This window comes from Sparus aurata, chromosome 23 (assembly GCF_900880675.1).
Source record: "Sparus aurata chromosome 23, fSpaAur1.1, whole genome shotgun sequence".
Lineage (NCBI taxonomy): Eukaryota > Metazoa > Chordata > Actinopteri > Spariformes > Sparidae > Sparus > Sparus aurata.
The window spans coordinates 21,643,334-21,660,690 of record NC_044209.1 but is presented as its reverse complement, the minus strand read 5'-3'; the positions used below and the strand labels follow the sequence as shown (position 1 = coordinate 21,660,690).

Here is a 17,357-nt window from a genome sequence, read left to right as displayed (position 1 = left end):
CGCCACAGACAAAACCTTTGATCCCAGAGGTTTGACGCCTGCGGTCCTTCAATTTCCCCACTAAATCATACATTTAAAACTGAACCGAGGGGGGTGAACAATGGGGCTTCATCAATTCAGATATCTTTTATAAAACAATGTGAACAGTGCACATTAAGTGCCCCAGCCTTGTGAAACGGACACACAGTACCCTCTGCTGTGCAAACAGCTGTATCACATTTTAAGTTATAAAAAATTGTGTTTTTATTTGCAACTGCATCAAGTGACATAGGGAAAGGACAAATCTGGATTTCTTTATGAGTGACCACCGACCACTTTTGGAAATATATTTCAATTGGATAGTCAGGAATAATCTTACTAGTCTTGCTTTCTCGAGAAGGGAGACCCAGCCACTCCCTTCTGGTCAGAGGAGCCAGCCGAGCAAATAAAACAATTTATTTCCAGGACAATGATTAAAGTAAACAGGAAGCGGTAGCCATTAAACCTGGAGAAATTCATGGACCATGGGACGTGAAATCCCTATAACAAATAGGAATGTGCCATACCATCTTTTTTTAAATTACATTTGTTGATATTCACTGCTGGGCAGGCATTTGGACTGCTACATGATGAGGCTATTGTTGTTTAACCCTCTTATTGTCCTCCCATTTACTATGTACCTGTTGTCCTCTTGGGTCAGATTGACCCGGTCTGACTACTAATAATGCATGAGGTACAAAATGATCACCAAATGTTTTTGCTTCACCTGAACATATATCTTATATATCTAACATATTTTACACTTATAGAACTCATTTACATACAACTATACCTCATTTTTGAGTTAAAAAAAAAGCAGAAATTCTGAATTACTTTCACTATGGTTATGATCACAGGCACACAAATAGATGGAATATCAAACATTAGCCAGGATATCCCCGAGTCAAAATTGGCTGATGCAATTGTATTTATGAATAAGAGAGAACAAACAAACATGATTTGCAAAGAACGACATTTATTTCAAATCTCTGTGTGTGTGTGTGTGTGTGTGTGTGTGTGTGTGTGTGTGTGTTCTTCACTTGCACGAGTGGCAGGTTATGATGCTAAGAGTTTTGCAAATATTTGCTTCGCATTTTTGGCACCTTGAGCTGATTTTGCTGTCTCGTGCAGAATCTGCACCTCTTCTTTTTGGGTGATGGGTGAAGGGGAGCAGCTGCAGAGGTCGATGCATCCTGCTGGACTTCCATGACCAAGGCTGTGCCTGGTGTCGTCTCATGAAAGTTGTCACAAGTTCACTTCCAAGTTCTTCAAGGAACAGCCTCCTCCTGTTGCACTTCCCCTGATCCCAGCCTGGGTCCATCTCTCTCCACAGCACAGTGGAGTTGTATGAAGACAAGTTAAGCATGTTGTAGAATACCGCCAGGGGCCAACGGGCTGTCATTCGTTTACAACTGTGTACACTGGTGACCTGCAGCAAAAGTAACAAACAAATCAGTCAAAATGTAATTCTTATTTTCTTACAAAAAAATGCACTGCATTTATCTGAATGAATAGATATTACATGAAAGAAGTGCAATACCTTGTCGAGGTTGTCGACTCCCCCCTTGTTTTTGTTATAATCAAGGACGATCTGGGGCATGTGATGGTCTGTCCCCGAAGACCCTCTGTCACCTCGAGAACCACGTGCTGGCCCTGATTTTTCTCTGGCTGGCCATCCACAGGTTGGCCTGTATACATCTGCATGTTCCAGGCGTAGCTGGTCTGGGCATTGCAGCCTACCGAGATTTTTAAGCCGTACTTGCCAGGTTTACTTGGCATACATTGCTTGAATCCACATCGACCTCTGAATAGGACCAGGCGCTCGTCCACTGTCACATCAGTACCGGGATTATACATGAGCTACAGGCGACACACCCACTTATCCCACACCTGTCGGAAGGCAGCCAGTTTGCCTCTGGCATGGCGCGCTGGTCTGGTGTCGCGATCATCAAAACAAATTATTCTTGAGACGATGTTGAAATTTTTAAGTGGCATGAAAAATTCCCTCCCAGACTGAGTATGCCACAGGCTTGACCTCTTTACTGGACCGGTAGACACCAGCAAGAATTAAAAGACCCAGGTGTCCCTGGAGATCTGTTTGATCCATCTTCTTCCAATTGTCACCATGCACACTACGCCCCTCCTTGATGGTCATTTCTAGCACTATCTTTTCAATTTTCCCTGGGTTATTGGGAAAATATTTTCAACCTCAGCAGGCTCCTCTTCATCACTTGATTCCTCCTCGTCAGTTTGAGCAAAATCTTCATCATTTCCAGTGACGTTCTCTTCCCTCTGACACTTCACCCTCTTCTTCTGCAGGTTCTTCCTCATCTCTCTCCTCCTCCACAGGGCTAAAAATGAGTTCAAGAACGTGTGATCTAGTGTAAGTCCTCGTCATGTTGCTGTCTCAGAGTGAAATGTGAAATGCCCCAAGGATGCTGTACACTCAGTTTTTTTGTTTATTATCATCTTGTTCCCAAATAGAGGAAGGCATATCAAAGCCCAATGCAATGCAATGCCCAGTGTGTGTGTGTGTGTGTGTGTGTGTGTGTGTGTGTGTGTGTGTGTAGCCCCATGTAGGTAGATCAGAAGTTGCATGAAATCAGGTTAACACATCTGTAGCTTTGAAGTTGCTGTGCTTTTAATGTTTCTATATGTTCCGTGCTTTACCACAAATTGCCTTTCAGAGGACATTAGTTTGTCCATTAAGTTGCTATTCTAAGTATTTCCAGTGTGATGTGTTAGAGACGCCTGCCATAAGTGGATAATTATATTCATAAGAAGAGCTCTAGTATACACTTGTTAAAATGTATTATAAAATTGTGTTTCTCTCTTCATCCTGCTCTTTTTTCATCACTGACAGGCAGACTGTCTGGCTCTGAGGCTGGTACATGTGCTGACTTGCCCGTGTTTCACGTTTGTTTGCACACAGCTGAGCTTGGCAGGGCAATTAGGGTAATTAGTTGCAGCTTTACTTCTTGAGTATCGCAGCGCTGAATGAGTGAACACTGCGGGCGCAGCCTGACACACCGCCTGATGACCTAGAGCTGCCAATTAACCAATTACGGATCTCTCAAGAGGCTATAAAACAGGCTGACAAAAGCGGCGGCCTTTCCATGAGATATTTTCTCTGGAGAAGTGTTCACATCGAGGGTAAATGAACGGTATGAGCGGTGGGAAACCTGTCGGCGGTCCGCCGCTGCAGCTCTTCAACTGCGCTCAGGCGAACTGTGGAGCGACTTTCACTCGACAGTGGAGGCTGAAGGAGCACGAAACTGTGCACACCGGAGCGGTGAGGAAAAAGTTACAATTTCTTTAAAAAAAAAAAAACCAACAAAATAGGTAAACTAATTTAAAAGCACTTAAACGACTTGAAAGCTGAGTGTGTTAAACCATTACCAAACGTCCACAGCGTCCGTGTCAGTGCACCATTGCTGGCTGTGGGCGTCGTTTCACAAGGAAATCCCACCTGAGCCGCCACATGCTACAGCACAGAGGGACGAAGCTGTTCAGGTCAGTCACAGGTCTCATCTGTAGTCCACTGTCGCTCCTCTCAGCCATCACCACCTCCTTCTTCTACCTGTTCTCTTTGCAGGTGTAAGTTCGCGAGCTGCACGCAGAGTTTCCTCAACGCGGGGAAACTGAAAAGACATGTGCATTACAGCCACGGAGACAAAAACAAGTATTTCAAGGTTTGTGTTGCTACACAGATGTGTCCACAAGATGGCGCCAAAGTGCCACTTTGTACCAGACTCATCACCTGACAGTGACTGCTTCTGACGTTGAATCACTTCCCAAGTCTGTCTCACTTTTAACCACTTGAATTTTTTCCCCCTGCACAGTGCAGCCAGCCAAACTGCGCCCTGACCTTCAAAAAACGCAGAGTGTATAAACTGCACTTAAAAGAGCATCAAGTGCCCACCAAGTTCAAGTATACATTTTTTTCTATCCTGTGGTGTTACAATCAGAATGTGTAGCTTTTTCCTGTGAGTTAATAATGTAGCTAAGATCAAAGCCAGAAGATTTATTTTAATGAATCAGATCTTTGATGCCTGGAGTGCAGGCTCTAATAGGAGAAATGAGTAGTTACAGTCCGAGTGGGTGTGGCCCCAGTGACTTAGTTAATTTTATTTTTACCTCCTGCCTGTCCCTGGTGGGGTACTTAGGTGTTCGAAGGACGGATGTGCTGCCATGTTGGACTCCCACATCGCCCGCAAAGCTCATGAGAAGAAGCATGCGGGTTGGTCTATTTCCATCTTAGTAGGGGTCCTTTCATCTTCCACCCCTGTAAAATTTCTTCATTAAATGAGGGTTGTGGCTGTATTTGCATTTAACCTTTTCCTGCATTCAAGAAAATCCTTTCAGCACAAATTACATGCATGGTATATGATTTGTCAAAGGGGCTCAGAAGGTGAGAATCCTTTGATTTCCTGATGGACTAACTGGTTTTGTTTTTTTCCTGTAGGTTACCGCTGCCCTCACGCTAATTGCCAGGTGCATGAACACACCTGGGGGAAACTTCAGAAGCACATGGCCAAACATCCAGGTAAACAGGTTGTGGTCGTCATACAAAATGGCCAAATGAAACGTTTGCGTTTGTTTTTAACTTTGTGAAAATGTGTTGTAGCTGTGTTCACGTGCCAGGTGTGCAAGAAGGCGTTCGGCAAAGCAGATACTCTGCGGAGGCACAAGCGGATCCACTCCTCCCATAAGCCTGTGCTAGTTTGTCCCAGGGAAGACTGCCAGGCCTACTTCTCTACAACCTTTAACCTGCAGCACCACATCCGCAAGGTGCACCTCGAGCTCTTCAAATATAGATGCTCCTTCCCTGACTGCCCACGCATGTTTGCTATGCGGGTAAGAAACAAGTCTATCAATGCTAGTCCTTGTCTTTACATATCCAATCAGAATTGTTTTTCCTTGCATCCAAAGACTCACTTTAATTCCCTTGTGAATGCCATTTTAATTTCAAACTCTAATAATATTCCAATTGACACGTTTACGCCAAGAAAATCTGGAAAATTGCTGCCAAATCTTTAGTCGTTTAATTTGAGCTATTTGATTTCTGTGCGTTTCACTGTCGCTTTGTCTTGAGCAAAGTTATAAATGGTCCATTACATACAGCTTTGTTCTCTTCCACAGGAGAGTTTGACCAGACACCTGCTTCGTCATGACACAAGCACATCTCTGAAGGTAAGTCTGAAGTCCTGTATCCCACAGTGCAGGTCTGGACCATAGCCACCGCACAGTAACGAGCTGAAGCTATCTGTCCAGGGGAACTATTGATTTTGGATTGCTCTTTAAACCTGCTGAAAGCTGACTCCTGTGTGCAAAGGGAAGAGTCAGCTTGAAAGAGTTGGGGTTTACTTGGTGTCATGTCCACGCAGATAAAATTACTACTTCAAAAGTGCTCTCAAAAGATATGTGGTGACAGAGCCAGTATGAAACGCCTCTTCTAAATGTTTTTTCTTGTGCCAATAGAAACGTCAACGACCTAAGAAGTCCTGGCAGAAGCGTTTGGATGGACATCATCTACCCTTTGTGGAGGAAGACTTGCGTCGCCTGTTCACCCTACGCATGCGGATCTCCCGACGTGCCAAAGTGGAAACCAACCTCTCAGGCCTCTTCAATGAACGCAAGATCCCTCATTACGTTGACCCTGAAGTCAACCTGCGCAATCTATTCGGAATCAAAAAGCCTCGTCCTTTAGAGGAGCCTGAGGTTTAAAAGGCCAGCTGTGCATTTTGACTGTTAAGTTTGAACGTCCTGTAACGTGTGGAGGCATTTCAAGGTGCTGTTTTTCTTTCTATTAGAGAAATTAGAAAATGTGGGTCTCTTTGTTTTGATGTTTAATGTAGCTGACATACATTAAAATAATTTCAAAGTAATTATTTGAATAGTGCTTTGAGAATTTCAGAGTGAATTCTAGTTTTTGAAGAAAACAGTCTTGTCTGAAATGCTTACTTTGTAAAATCATTTGCAAAGACCCAATAAAATTAGTTACATTTTGATCAAAGTGGTGTGTATTTTACTGCTGCTTCCCCTTTTGAGTGTTTAGATATAAACACTGCTGGAGGTTTGCCCACCAGCAGCAGCTGCTGGAGAGGCGTCACTTCAGAGCTAAGATTTGTTTGTTCAGTCTCATTTAATTGCAGTTGACAGAGCAGCTCATTGTTGGCACACTGAAAACAGCTGTTCTCCTCCAGCATCCACCTTTTGTACTGGCTTTGGCTTCACGTATTGGGTGACATTTGCCGAACATGTTGGAAGCTCATTAAATATGAACAAAGGATGCACATGAGTAATGGCTGAGTCACAGAAAACATGGCACTTTGGGGGTGGATGAGACTTTTGAACACAAAGATGAGTATCAGCTGTCAAATCTGTTCAGCTCAGCTGAGCAGCAATTGGATTTAAAGTCTCATGAACATTTACACTAAAGGGAAAGATGAGTGAGTTAATTGGGCCACTCACTCCACGTTCTAACGATAGATTTGTAAAGAAACGTGGGAGGGCGTTTATCTGCGTTTATACGCATTAGCTCGTTATAAAATACTGGACATGAACCAAAACCTCATAATGGCTTCAGTAAAACTTACCTGACGGGACACATGATAAAACAGAATCTCCAAGTTAGAAAAGAGGCAAAACACAAGTTACCACTAGCTTGATTTACCGTAACTTGTAGCTAGCAGCGTTTAGCTGTCAAAAGCAAAAAGTATGAATAAAGTTAAGTTGAATATTTACCGTTAACAGCGTAGTAGGCGACCGATGGATCTAATATTGAGGGTAGCTAAATATTAACTAAGCATAATACGAATAATAGGATTTATTGTGATAGAAAATTGGTAAAAAATAAAAAAAAACACCTCTTCTTCTGTGGTTATTGGACACCCGCGGATATGTGAAACGGAAATCATAGGAAGGAATCGTAGAAGAAGACATGGCGAAGGTAGGCTTGCTTGACATTTGGTAGATAATATATTCTGACAGACTTTTGTGTATTTCTATAAACTGGCTGTAGAACAAAAGCTGTGACCCAGTTACAAAATCCCAGAAACAGTGAAAAAGTTGACTTGTTAAAATGTGTTGGCCAAAATACAAATCTTGACTTGCCATGACACAAAGGAGTAACAGAGTCCTTTGAGGTTCTTGCTTTAAAAAAATAAAAATGGTTATTCAATTATTTAAAGTTTCCAGGTCATGTCTTGTCTATAATTGATTAATTAACCAACTGTTCATAGCCAGCAGAGCTTGAAAGAGTAAAGCTACACTTGTAACATTTGCTGTCTTTTATATTAGAGATAATTAAAAAAGCACCAATTAAAGGCTTTTTTTTAGTATCAGAGCTACTTTTAAATTGTTTGTTCTTGTGTTGGCATAGGCTACATGTGAAGTAGTGTTCTGTAGATTTAAAATTCAAATAGTTTTTTTAAATAACACATAAGTGCTTGAGCCTGTAGAAACACGCAGAATAAGAGTGTCTCTTTTACTTCAAAGCATTATTATGATTGTGAATAAATAGTGATAACTTACTTGATAACTTACTCACTTGATAATAGTGAATAACTGATTCTGTGTAAGAAGTCTCACAGTTGGTTGCAGCATCTAACAAGGATTGTGAGCCAGTAGTATAACTTTGTTGGTATCACATGGTATTTGTGTTCCGTCAGCATCAACAGTCTTGGTAGCAACGTTAATGTTTGTCTTTTTTCACAATGTTTCACTGTTGTTGTTAAAGTGACGTCACAGCGATTTGGTCTATATATTTTCAAATGAAAGGGATTCAGAATGTAAAAGCTCCCTTTTTGTTTCAGAAGTTCTGTTAACTGGCTCCTTTTTGTGTTAATTATTTTCTTCCCTGGTCCAGTAGAGCATGGCAGAGTCCATTTCAAATCTGTAGCTAAGCTCTGTAACTGCTTGTCAGTTTGAGTTTGGACAGTATCGCCACTGCTGTGCTTTTCTTTGCTCTGCCGAAGGTCATTCTCTTGGCTTGCAGCCTCAGGCTTCCTTTACTTGCTGTTGCTCTTCCTCTTTAGGTCCCATACAATAGCCTCTTAACCTCGTAATCGTACAACAGCTGACTTGCAAGCTCTGTGAAAGTATAGATGCTGCACACAGCTTCACACAAAACAAATGCATGACTCAACAGCTGACAGTGTCTCTAACATCCATAATCATCTTACCTGTAGATATCATATATCCCTTTCCTTTGTAAAATGTCATTAACGGTACAGACTGAGGATAAAAGCATCGATCAGACTCAGAGTGCCTCTTAAGATCTTGATATTGTTTGGCAGTGTAGCAAGGCTTTCAAAGTCAACACATCGCCGCTGAGTAGGATTTTGAAAGGATAGTCTTGTTACTATGGTGACGAAACACAGTAAACAAGGTCTTCTTAAATCTTTGCTCTGCTCCTTGTCTTGTCAGTGGGGGTTTAGGAACAAACGAGAGCGTGTTTGCAGGTGTTTAGCAGGTGTTGAAAGTACTTCAGTGATTAGATGTACCTTGTTGTCTGCATGAGTTGATAATTGTTTTCCACTGCTGCCACAAAGTCCCATAAGAGCGCTGACGCCTGATGGTGTCATAGGAGACAAATGCTCGACTCATACCAGCAATACTATTGCATACGGTAAACCATATCCTCACCGTCACCCTCTGGCTCTGTGGAAAGGCCACGCCAATTATCCACACAGTGAGCACGACCTTTGGTGTAACAGGCAAAGCTCGATTCTTGCAACACGCTCATAACAGAGAAGCACAAAGGAAAACTCACAAAAATGCAATCAAAGCCAAGGAGGCTTGGACACGCTCTGCAGTCTGCATTCATGAAAACATTTTAATAGGTAGAGGATGGATGGAATACTTTTATTAAAATGTGCCTTTAAAGTTTTTCATGGCCCCACGGAAACAGGAGGTCTTCCATCAGCTGATAGTGACTCGGGAGAATGACACTTTTGCCACATGGGTTTATACATGTTAGTAACCACTGTAGTTTTATATTTTTTATCATATTCATAGAATACAAAAGAAATAATACAATACAATACTACAATTTAAGTACTGCACTGACAAACAATTTTGAGGTACTTGTACTTTTCCATTTTCGGCCACTTTTTACTTCTACATCACCACATTTTGGAAGCAAATTTACTTTTCACCTCATTACATTTAATTGATGAGTTTGGTTGCTTCTTAATTTGCAGATTCAGATTATTCAGGGTTGGCTATTATTTTATCAGCAGCTAGATGAAACAACGATACTTATAACCGTAACAATTTGGGATATCAGCCCCGGTAATTGGTCTGTCCTTTCATGTGTCATTAGTTGTCCTAATGACTGTAACTAAAGTTTGACAGGGCACTTTAATCCATATCTTTCCTGCAAATCGACAGTGAACATCTTTAATTGGCTTTGGCTGACAATGGCAGTTTATCTTCAGGCGCTGATATTAAAATTAACTGCTTCATCCACTCTTTGTGACTCAGGCTGATTAAACACAAGTGTGTTTACATAAATCTTTCCTCCGCAGCTTCAGTTGTGGGTGGGATGCATTCTCCTGCCCACCCTAGGGCAAAACTGCACCAAAAAAAACATTTGAATCGCATTGATCCTGCTGTGAGTAATTTTCACCCGAATGACAAGAGCGTCTTAATAAAATTACCGCGACCTGCAGGAACAAGTGCTGCGCTGAGTTGCTCTACAGGCAACAAAATGATTAACACAACTAATGGTTGAATGGGAGCTCTATTTCTGAAATACTTTTAGAGAAACAACATCGATATGTAGTGACCCAAATGTCTGGCAGATGCTTTTGTGCAAACAGGTTAAAATGGCTGCATCATTCTTGTTATCTTGAGTGCATCCCTAAAATGACTAAGAGGACAAGATATATAAAGACTCAAATTGTAGGAAAGTAACTATAAATATATAAATAGTGCAGCCCTGAAGCCCTTGGGGTGCTAATACAACGGTGGTTATTTCTGGGATACTTTCTGAGGTAGTCTGTGATGATGGTGTTCCCATTTTTTCACCCTTTTAACAATAAAAAAAGAACCCTTCATTCCACAGGAGACAATTTTCTAATTTGAGTAGTAACCCACATTTCTCTTTTCCACTCTCATTCACAGAACATACAGGGAATAAAAAACACAGGCAGTCACAGAAAGAGAAAAACTGTGCTTGAGAAAATCCCGAAACAAGGAGATAAATCGAAGTAGGTTATCCATAGCCGCCATGCCCTGATTCAGCCTGCTTCCTCCAGAATAGATGACCCAAAACCTCTTCTCCCCTCCCTTTTCTCCCTTTTCCAATGCATGGCCCTGTTTGAAGTCAGCTTTTCTAAACTGTAACTCAACTGCATGCCTGCTAAACTGATTGGATTAGCAGAATAAGCATAAGATAAAGAGCCTTCTGCATAGGTGTAAATACGCTCGGCTCCTCTGCGTGAGAGTGTGCGTCACTGCAGCTCTATGACAAATTCCACTATGTAAAGAAGCTTGAACAACAATTATTCCAAAAAGAAACCCAACCAGAGTGCTCAAAAATCTCTGAAATGACAAGGTCAGGTCTGGTGTAAAGCTATGTCTTACTTCTCTGAGTAGATATCTAAATAAAATAAACATTATCGATTTTAACAATGTGTTTATGTTTTCAGTGGCTACCCCGGAAACAGTTGCTGGATTCTAGCAAGGCCAGGGCTGACGGTAGAGGATGGGTTGAAGGTAATTTTGAAGATGAGAAAGACAAAAGTTGCGTCCATACTATTCGGTGTGTCAGAAAAATATTTAGTGAGTCCAAATCCATACTTTCTCAAATGCAGGGCCAGCTGTGGCTAAGGAGGTAAAGCGCGTCGTCCACTCGGATTCTCGTAGCACTTGGGCATGATGCTTTTATTTTTATTTGTTTTTATTTGTTAGGATCCCCATTAGCTGCGCTCTAGAACACCGCTTGTCTTCCTGGGGTCCACATTTAAAACCAGTACATTTAAGCATAAATCTGCAATCTCAACACGAAAGACAAGACAAGTCAACAAAATCTTACATTAAATCTGTACAATCGAATTGTCATCTACCTCAAAGAACGTGTGTAAGATAACCCCAATGTACAGCGGTTATAAAATAGAATAAAATAGAAAGAATAGAATAAGAGGGTAAAACAAATGAAAATGACAACAATAGACCCCATTACCCTACATTAGACCCTTTCTGATGCTGAACCCCAAAATGCTGCCGATGGCTGTTCCACTGATTTGTGATTGTTTGTGAATGACAGAGCCTAAAGATATCATGGGGGGGCTTTGGATTGGTAGCGCTGTGTCACTCCTGATGGGCAGATAGGACCATGTTTGACAGCCTTGGTGCCATCGGTGCCTGAGTGGGTGCGTAAATGGGTGAATGTGACACACGTAAAGTGCCTGAGTAGTTTGTGGACGACTGCTGTGTAAATCACCATGTCCTACTGCATCTGGCATTTAAAAGCATGTTTTTCAGGCTATTCAAATCAGTATCGGTATCAGGGCTGAGAAATCATATCAGTCGTCGTCGAGACAAAATGCATACTGCATATAAAAAGTTAAAGGCAGCTGGAAATGTAAGGCAAGGCAAGGCAAGGCAAGGCAAGTTTCAGAAACAAGGCAACTCAAAGTGCTTTACAGGCACACACAAATTACATTAAAAGACATGTAAATAAAAAGCATGCGATGTGGAGGCAGCTAGCAGCTCTGTGAGGCTGTACATAGGCACGGCAATGTTTTGAGGTGAATGCTAACATGCTCACAACAACAATGCTGATGAACAGGTTTAACTTCTATTGCTAACATTTGCTTAGTATCACAAAAAAAAACAAAGCACAGCTGAGGTTGATGGGAACATAATTAGTTTTGATGATATTTAGTCTTAAAAAAAGAACTAGACAGCGTGAAACTTCAACCTGATAAAAGCCCTCATCCTGAGGGAGTGTATAAACATTCATGCCTATCTATCCAGTAGTTGTTGAGATATTTCAATCTGGACCAAAGTGGTGGACTTACCAGCAGACAGACAGACCCTGGAGCCATGCTGCAAGCACAGCTCAGAAAAAGACTGGAACTTTAGGGATGAAATTTCAGCTTTTAACCTCTGAAGCTTTACTTACACACCGATGAGAGAACCTGCTTCATTTGAACAGTGAAATGAATCTGGTAATGTGTATGCATTATTCTATAAGGACATCCGCTCCAGCTGCCGAGAGACAATCATGACCTTATGGTCTTTCATATTTACCCTGTGCTCTTCATAGTCGTCAACACAGACCTTTGGCCAAACCTAATGCATATGAGAGTGCTCAAGCAATTATGCAATTGCCTCTTACCTCACTTCACTTTCACTCTAGATGAGTTTATATTCCTTCATGAATGTTTGAACAGTCTAAAATTTTGCCCTCTGCCTTGTTGCTCATCTGCCTCAGTCAAGGTTAATGATGCTGTAAATCCATGACACACATATAAATGAGCTAGCAGCACAGAGACCTCAGACAGACATACATAGTTGATGCTGGCAAAATTTGCCTACACAAATTAATCTGGTTCACAAAATTGACTATCCAGGCAGGAGGTCCTAGTTCCTAAGAAACTGGAGCAGACGCAGCAGTGGCCAGGCTGCTGAAAGTCATCCAAAGAGGCGTGGATTGATAGTATTTGATTTAAGGCTCTTTTGATGATGCGTTGGGAGCTGTTAGTTCAGAGGACAAACTATTCCCTCAGCTGGTCCTCTGCTTAATTGGCTACTTTGTCTGCTACATTTGGTCCATCGGCACGAGAAAGGAGATCTTGTTTCCCCCCCCCCATCCTCCCCCTGTGACCCACCATCAGCAGAAGGCTGTTTATCATCTTTCCTCGTTCATTAAATCATGTCACATCGTACATCAAAGCTACCCTTTGCCTCGATGCTGTTCACAATCCCTCTTTGTCTTCTATTGGGGTAATTGTCACGGTTGAAAATTCACTTGCAGATTTTCCAGCGCTTCTTTTGTCTGCGTCTGCAATTCGTAACCCTTGCAGTTCCCCCTCCCGTCCTCATGAAAAATTGTGCAAACATGAATTCATAACGAGGGCATAATGAGGTGAGTGTATTCCTCTGAGACGGGGATAAAAGTTATTAATCTTTTTTTTGCATAACAATGTCATTGTGTCTTGGTATGGTGCTGATTATGTAGTGTGTGCCGCAGGTAGCTCTGCAGCCCCAGATTAAAGTGACTCTGAATTGCAGTGAGTCACATGTCCACGGGGTGATTATGGATTGATGGTGCAGGTTAAGAAAACTGACATTGTTCCTTCACAGTGACAGGGATTTGCATAATACAGCTATGAACACAAAAGGAGTCTTTCGAAAATGAGACACTGACATGATCTATCTTGGCAGTCTATCAGTCATTCTGATCGGATTAGACGTGATTTTCTTAGCCACCGATCTGCTCCATGTTGCCTGAGATGAGACTTGATAACCAGCGATGACAATTTTAGTTTGATCGCGCTTGCTTTTGTTGACATCCACATCAAAATAGCCAAGGTTGCCCCAACTTCTTCACATTCCCCGTGTTCGCTGCTTCATCAATCAATGAATCCGATAAGTGCGTTTTCGCTCCCGTCAAGCTCCACCAGTAATTAAAAGTGCTGCAAGCGAGCAATCAGGGAGTGTGACAGCAACCTTGTTTTACAACCTTGTTGTAAAATGACCTGCCAAAATGTCTGGCCTTTATAATCATTTATCAAAGCTGCCAATTAGTGAGGACCTGATGAAATAGACCTTGATACACGCCACATCTCTGTCCTGGTTTTATTCATTCTTCATTAGCTTGAAGTTTGTGTGTCTGTGTGAGACGTGCGACATGTCACTGATTGATTTCAACCTGCTGTTTAATCACTGTAAAAAAAAAAAACATGCCCACAGAGCAGCAGGTGGGCCCTCGTTCAATTAACAGCCATGTAATCCTCAATGATTAGTTTACGTGAGCTTAAGAGCACGCAAGGAGGAAAAGGTTACAGTGACATGAACCAGCAGCCTGAGAGGAGTCTGTTTTATATGCAGTTCTGCATGAAAGAAATTGTATTGATCCCTTCGGGGAAATTGAGTCACCGTGGTAGCAAAACTAACTCAGCGGGGATAAAATGAAGAGTTAAGAACAGAATATGAATGCCAAAACATGAGATGGAAGATTGCAACTGTTAAAAAGAGTGAAACGCAAAGAACTCATCTCAGATTCTACATTTAGAGTTGACAAAAATATCTTTAGCTCCCAAAGGTCTTATGCAGCAAATTTAATTTCTGTATTGTTATTTCATATGTTCATATATATGAGAAAGGCATTGTTTAATTCTCAACCATGGGAAGCCAGACAGATATATCATAGGATTGTAGGCTACATAAATACTGGCAAATGTGCAGTGCCAAAAACTGCTTTCCCTGGAAAATGGCTAACTTATAGCTACAATAAACATGTCTACAGGGCAGTACAAAAATACTATAACTCACCTGTTTAAATTATATTAAGGCTTCAAGTTCTGCATAATTAAAGGGCAATGGATACTTACTGCTAAGTACAAAGACTAGAAAGAGGTTTAAAGGAAATACAATCTTTATACTAGCACCTCGTAACTTCTCATCTTGTTCTTAGCAAAAGAGCAAATCCAGCATGTTTCCCAAAACAACTAAAATATTGCTGTCCCTGATTTATCAGAGCTAAGATTAATATAACTTTTCTTACTAATGTTGGTTTCTACATGGACAGCTCATTTCTAATCTGACATTTGAGCCACAAATGTATATGCAATACATGAATTTATAAAAAAGTTTCTAACCATGAATCAAACATTTAATTTCATACACCATGATTCTGGGTGTATGACGTTGGAGTGAGTAAGGCAGAATTTTCACATATTTTCATATATTTTTTTCAGCAACACGTGATTTCTCTATTTTTATGGACTTAATTCATGTCACCAACAGCCCTGAGGGCTTTAATGTAAATGATACATAGGCCTTTTTAGTATGTGTGCGTGTACGTGAGAAACAGAGAAGCGCTTCCTGTTCTTCTTCATCACCAGGCGCTCACAGTTTCATTTCATCTATCTGCTGACTAAAGTAAAGGTCAGCTTTGTAGAGAGAAGGATGACGTGAGTTGTTCACTATAACAGCTTATCTGTGAGTGTGTGTGCATGTCTGGGTGTGTGCGTGTCTGGGTGTGTGCGCTGCAGCAGCTCCAGCTCTCAGACCAGCGCTTCACCACTAGCGACGCCTCTGGCTGCAAACTCTTCGAGAGAGAGAGAGAGGAGCAACAAGAAAGAGGAGAGAGAGCTCAGTGGGGCTGGTGAAGCTCATGTTTCATTAATGAAGCATATCATGTATTGTGTCTGTCTGTGTGTGTGTGTGTGTGTGTCTGTGTGTGTCTGTGTACATGAGGAGACGCAGGGTCACAGTTGACTTTAATTAGAGGGAGAATGTTTTAAACAAATGTGGGGCAATCACTGATTCACAGGAGCATGGCGTCCATGTTATTCTGCCTCTAATCAGCGCTGATCAGGGGCAGAGCACACAGGGTGAACTGACACTGAAGAAGACTGATGAGTCAGTAGCCCGTTTGAAGCATCAGTCATCGTTACTGACTGAGTGCTGAATCACAGTCAGACCAACGTCTCCTGGTATTATTTTCCACAGAGGGACGCTGAAGCTATCACCCGCCGCGCCTTTCTCCCTCCTCGTCCGTCAGTCACTTCCAATCATCATATCAGTAATAACCTCTGACTCCTGTCCGGTCATGGAGTGACTGACCTCCCCAGCCACCTGTCTGTCTGTCTGTCTGTCTGTCTGTCTGTCTGCTGGTGCATCCTGTCTCTCTGTTTTCTATATTTACCGTGGACAACTGCAGCTTTCACTCTGCTGCTGAGAAACATTCGGAGACTGGCTGCGACAAAAAGAGGCTTACTATAGCAATAAATCAAATATTAATCTGCTCTGTACCTATTAATTGATAAAGATGTACTCCATGCTTACACTTCCAAACTGCATGCACTTGTCGAGAGAACATGCAGAATGTGGCTTCCATTTTCCAAAGTAAGAGGTAATATTCTGTCCATGCTGGAGGCATGGCTCTAGGTGTGGAAATGTCAGTCAGTTGGTTGGTCCACTGCTTTGATCAAAACTGAAAATATTGTACAGGTGACCATTTTGCTAAAACATTTGTGGTTCCTGCTGGTGATCTTCTAGTTTTCTATCTCATGCCAGCTCTCATAATGTTGTGTTCAGAAGCTGTTTCCCGTGTACCTACCCTGCACCAAACGGCAGACGAACACTGTTGGTGAGCATAGTGAAGCATTTAACAGCTGAAACATATTTTTGGTAGTTGGTAAAGTACCAACTTAACACCACCAGATGGTTTGTTACACAGAACCATCTTGGAAGGTGTCGCTGGAAAGTGGAAAAGCACAGGAACATTCAAGTAATACTGAGCAGGTGATTAGACTAACCATCTGTTTACTTCTATCAACTTCAACCGGTGAGATCAATAGAAGCCAGTTGTTCCAATCAGACTTTCATTGGTCCACAGCACAGTGTTTTCTGCCACAAGTGCAGAGCTTGAACCCTGAGAAGATTTGTGAGTCACATTGTCACATGATCTTGCCCCTACAATTTAGCCCTAACCCCCGGTTTTGCAAATTACAGTGTCCTGATTCCTGTTTGGGTAGAGCGGTAGGGTGAAATGTAACGACTACATGGCCCTTTGAACTGATGATACATCAGGGTCTTGATGGGTTCATATAACAGATTTCAACCATTATGCCTTACTATTATTTTGAGGGGTTCTCAAAAATTAGGGATAAAATTTGGAAAGCCCAAGAACAGGTAAATTCACATCAGTCTATACTACAGTACGTCTCACTGGGTTCAGGATCCTTTAAAGTCTGAAAACTAGTCTGGAAACATCGAATACTTCGAAAAGCGAGCATGTACTTAAAAATACCAGACCTGGAATATGTTACCCTTGAGCTTTAGAGCTGCTGGATTTCAAATCTCATTTTCTCTTTTTGAGATAGTTACCTAGCAGGCGCTCATCGTGATTAATACTCAACTGTGAGAGCACTAACAGAGACATGAGTCATGGTGTTTATATTTTTCTTCTCTCTTAAAAGCGAAGTTGACCAGTGGTCGAGTCTCTTCCCGAATTTCGTTAATCCCTCTGACGACTCTTCACTGCTTTGTCACATCGCACTCATTAATCCCCAATTTCTGCTCACGTTGCTGGAAGGACAGAGGTATCATGTCTTCTACAAGCCCTCTTTTTGAAGTGCTGAGTGAGAGAAAAA

At 41.8% G+C, this 17,357-nt stretch overlaps 1 protein-coding gene and 1 long non-coding RNA gene across 3 annotated transcripts; one reads left to right on the top strand and one right to left on the bottom strand.

Moving 5' to 3' along the window:
• Positions 1–1,016: 1,016 nt before the first annotated feature.
• Positions 1,017–8,350, bottom strand: LOC115574951 (uncharacterized). 2 transcript variants are annotated; one of them, XR_003982593.1, is made up of 4 exons: positions 8,205–8,350; positions 4,156–4,303; positions 1,559–3,659; positions 1,017–1,447 (listed from the first exon to the last, which is right to left on the bottom strand). It is a non-coding gene; the product is annotated as an uncharacterized LOC115574951 (long non-coding RNA). The 2 variants fall into 2 exon arrangements; XR_003982594.1 differs by lacking the exon at positions 4,156–4,303.
• On the top strand, positions 3,023–6,034 carry 42sp43 (P43 5S RNA-binding protein). The gene is made up of 9 exons (XM_030406651.1): positions 3,023–3,310; positions 3,431–3,531; positions 3,614–3,710; positions 3,861–3,949; positions 4,185–4,258; positions 4,484–4,564; positions 4,646–4,875; positions 5,161–5,211; positions 5,500–6,034. Exons 1-9 carry the CDS (start codon positions 3,176–3,178, stop codon positions 5,743–5,745), a joined length of 1,104 nt encoding a protein of 367 aa, XP_030262511.1. The 5' UTR covers positions 3,023–3,175; the 3' UTR covers positions 5,746–6,034.
• Positions 8,351–17,357: the final 9,007 nt, after the last annotated feature.

Bases quoted from the DNA above. Each gene is read 5' to 3' on its own strand.
- 42sp43 (XM_030406651.1), top strand. From the start codon at position 3,176: ATGAACGGTATGAGCGGTGGGAAACCTGTCGGCGGTCCGCCGCTGCAG. The intron at 3,711-3,860 runs GTTTGTGTTGCT...CCCCCTGCACAG, and splicing joins ACAAAAACAAGTATTTCAAG to TGCAGCCAGCCAAACTGCGC. The intron at 3,950-4,184 runs GTATACATTTTT...TGGGGTACTTAG, and splicing joins CAAGTGCCCACCAAGTTCAA to GTGTTCGAAGGACGGATGTG.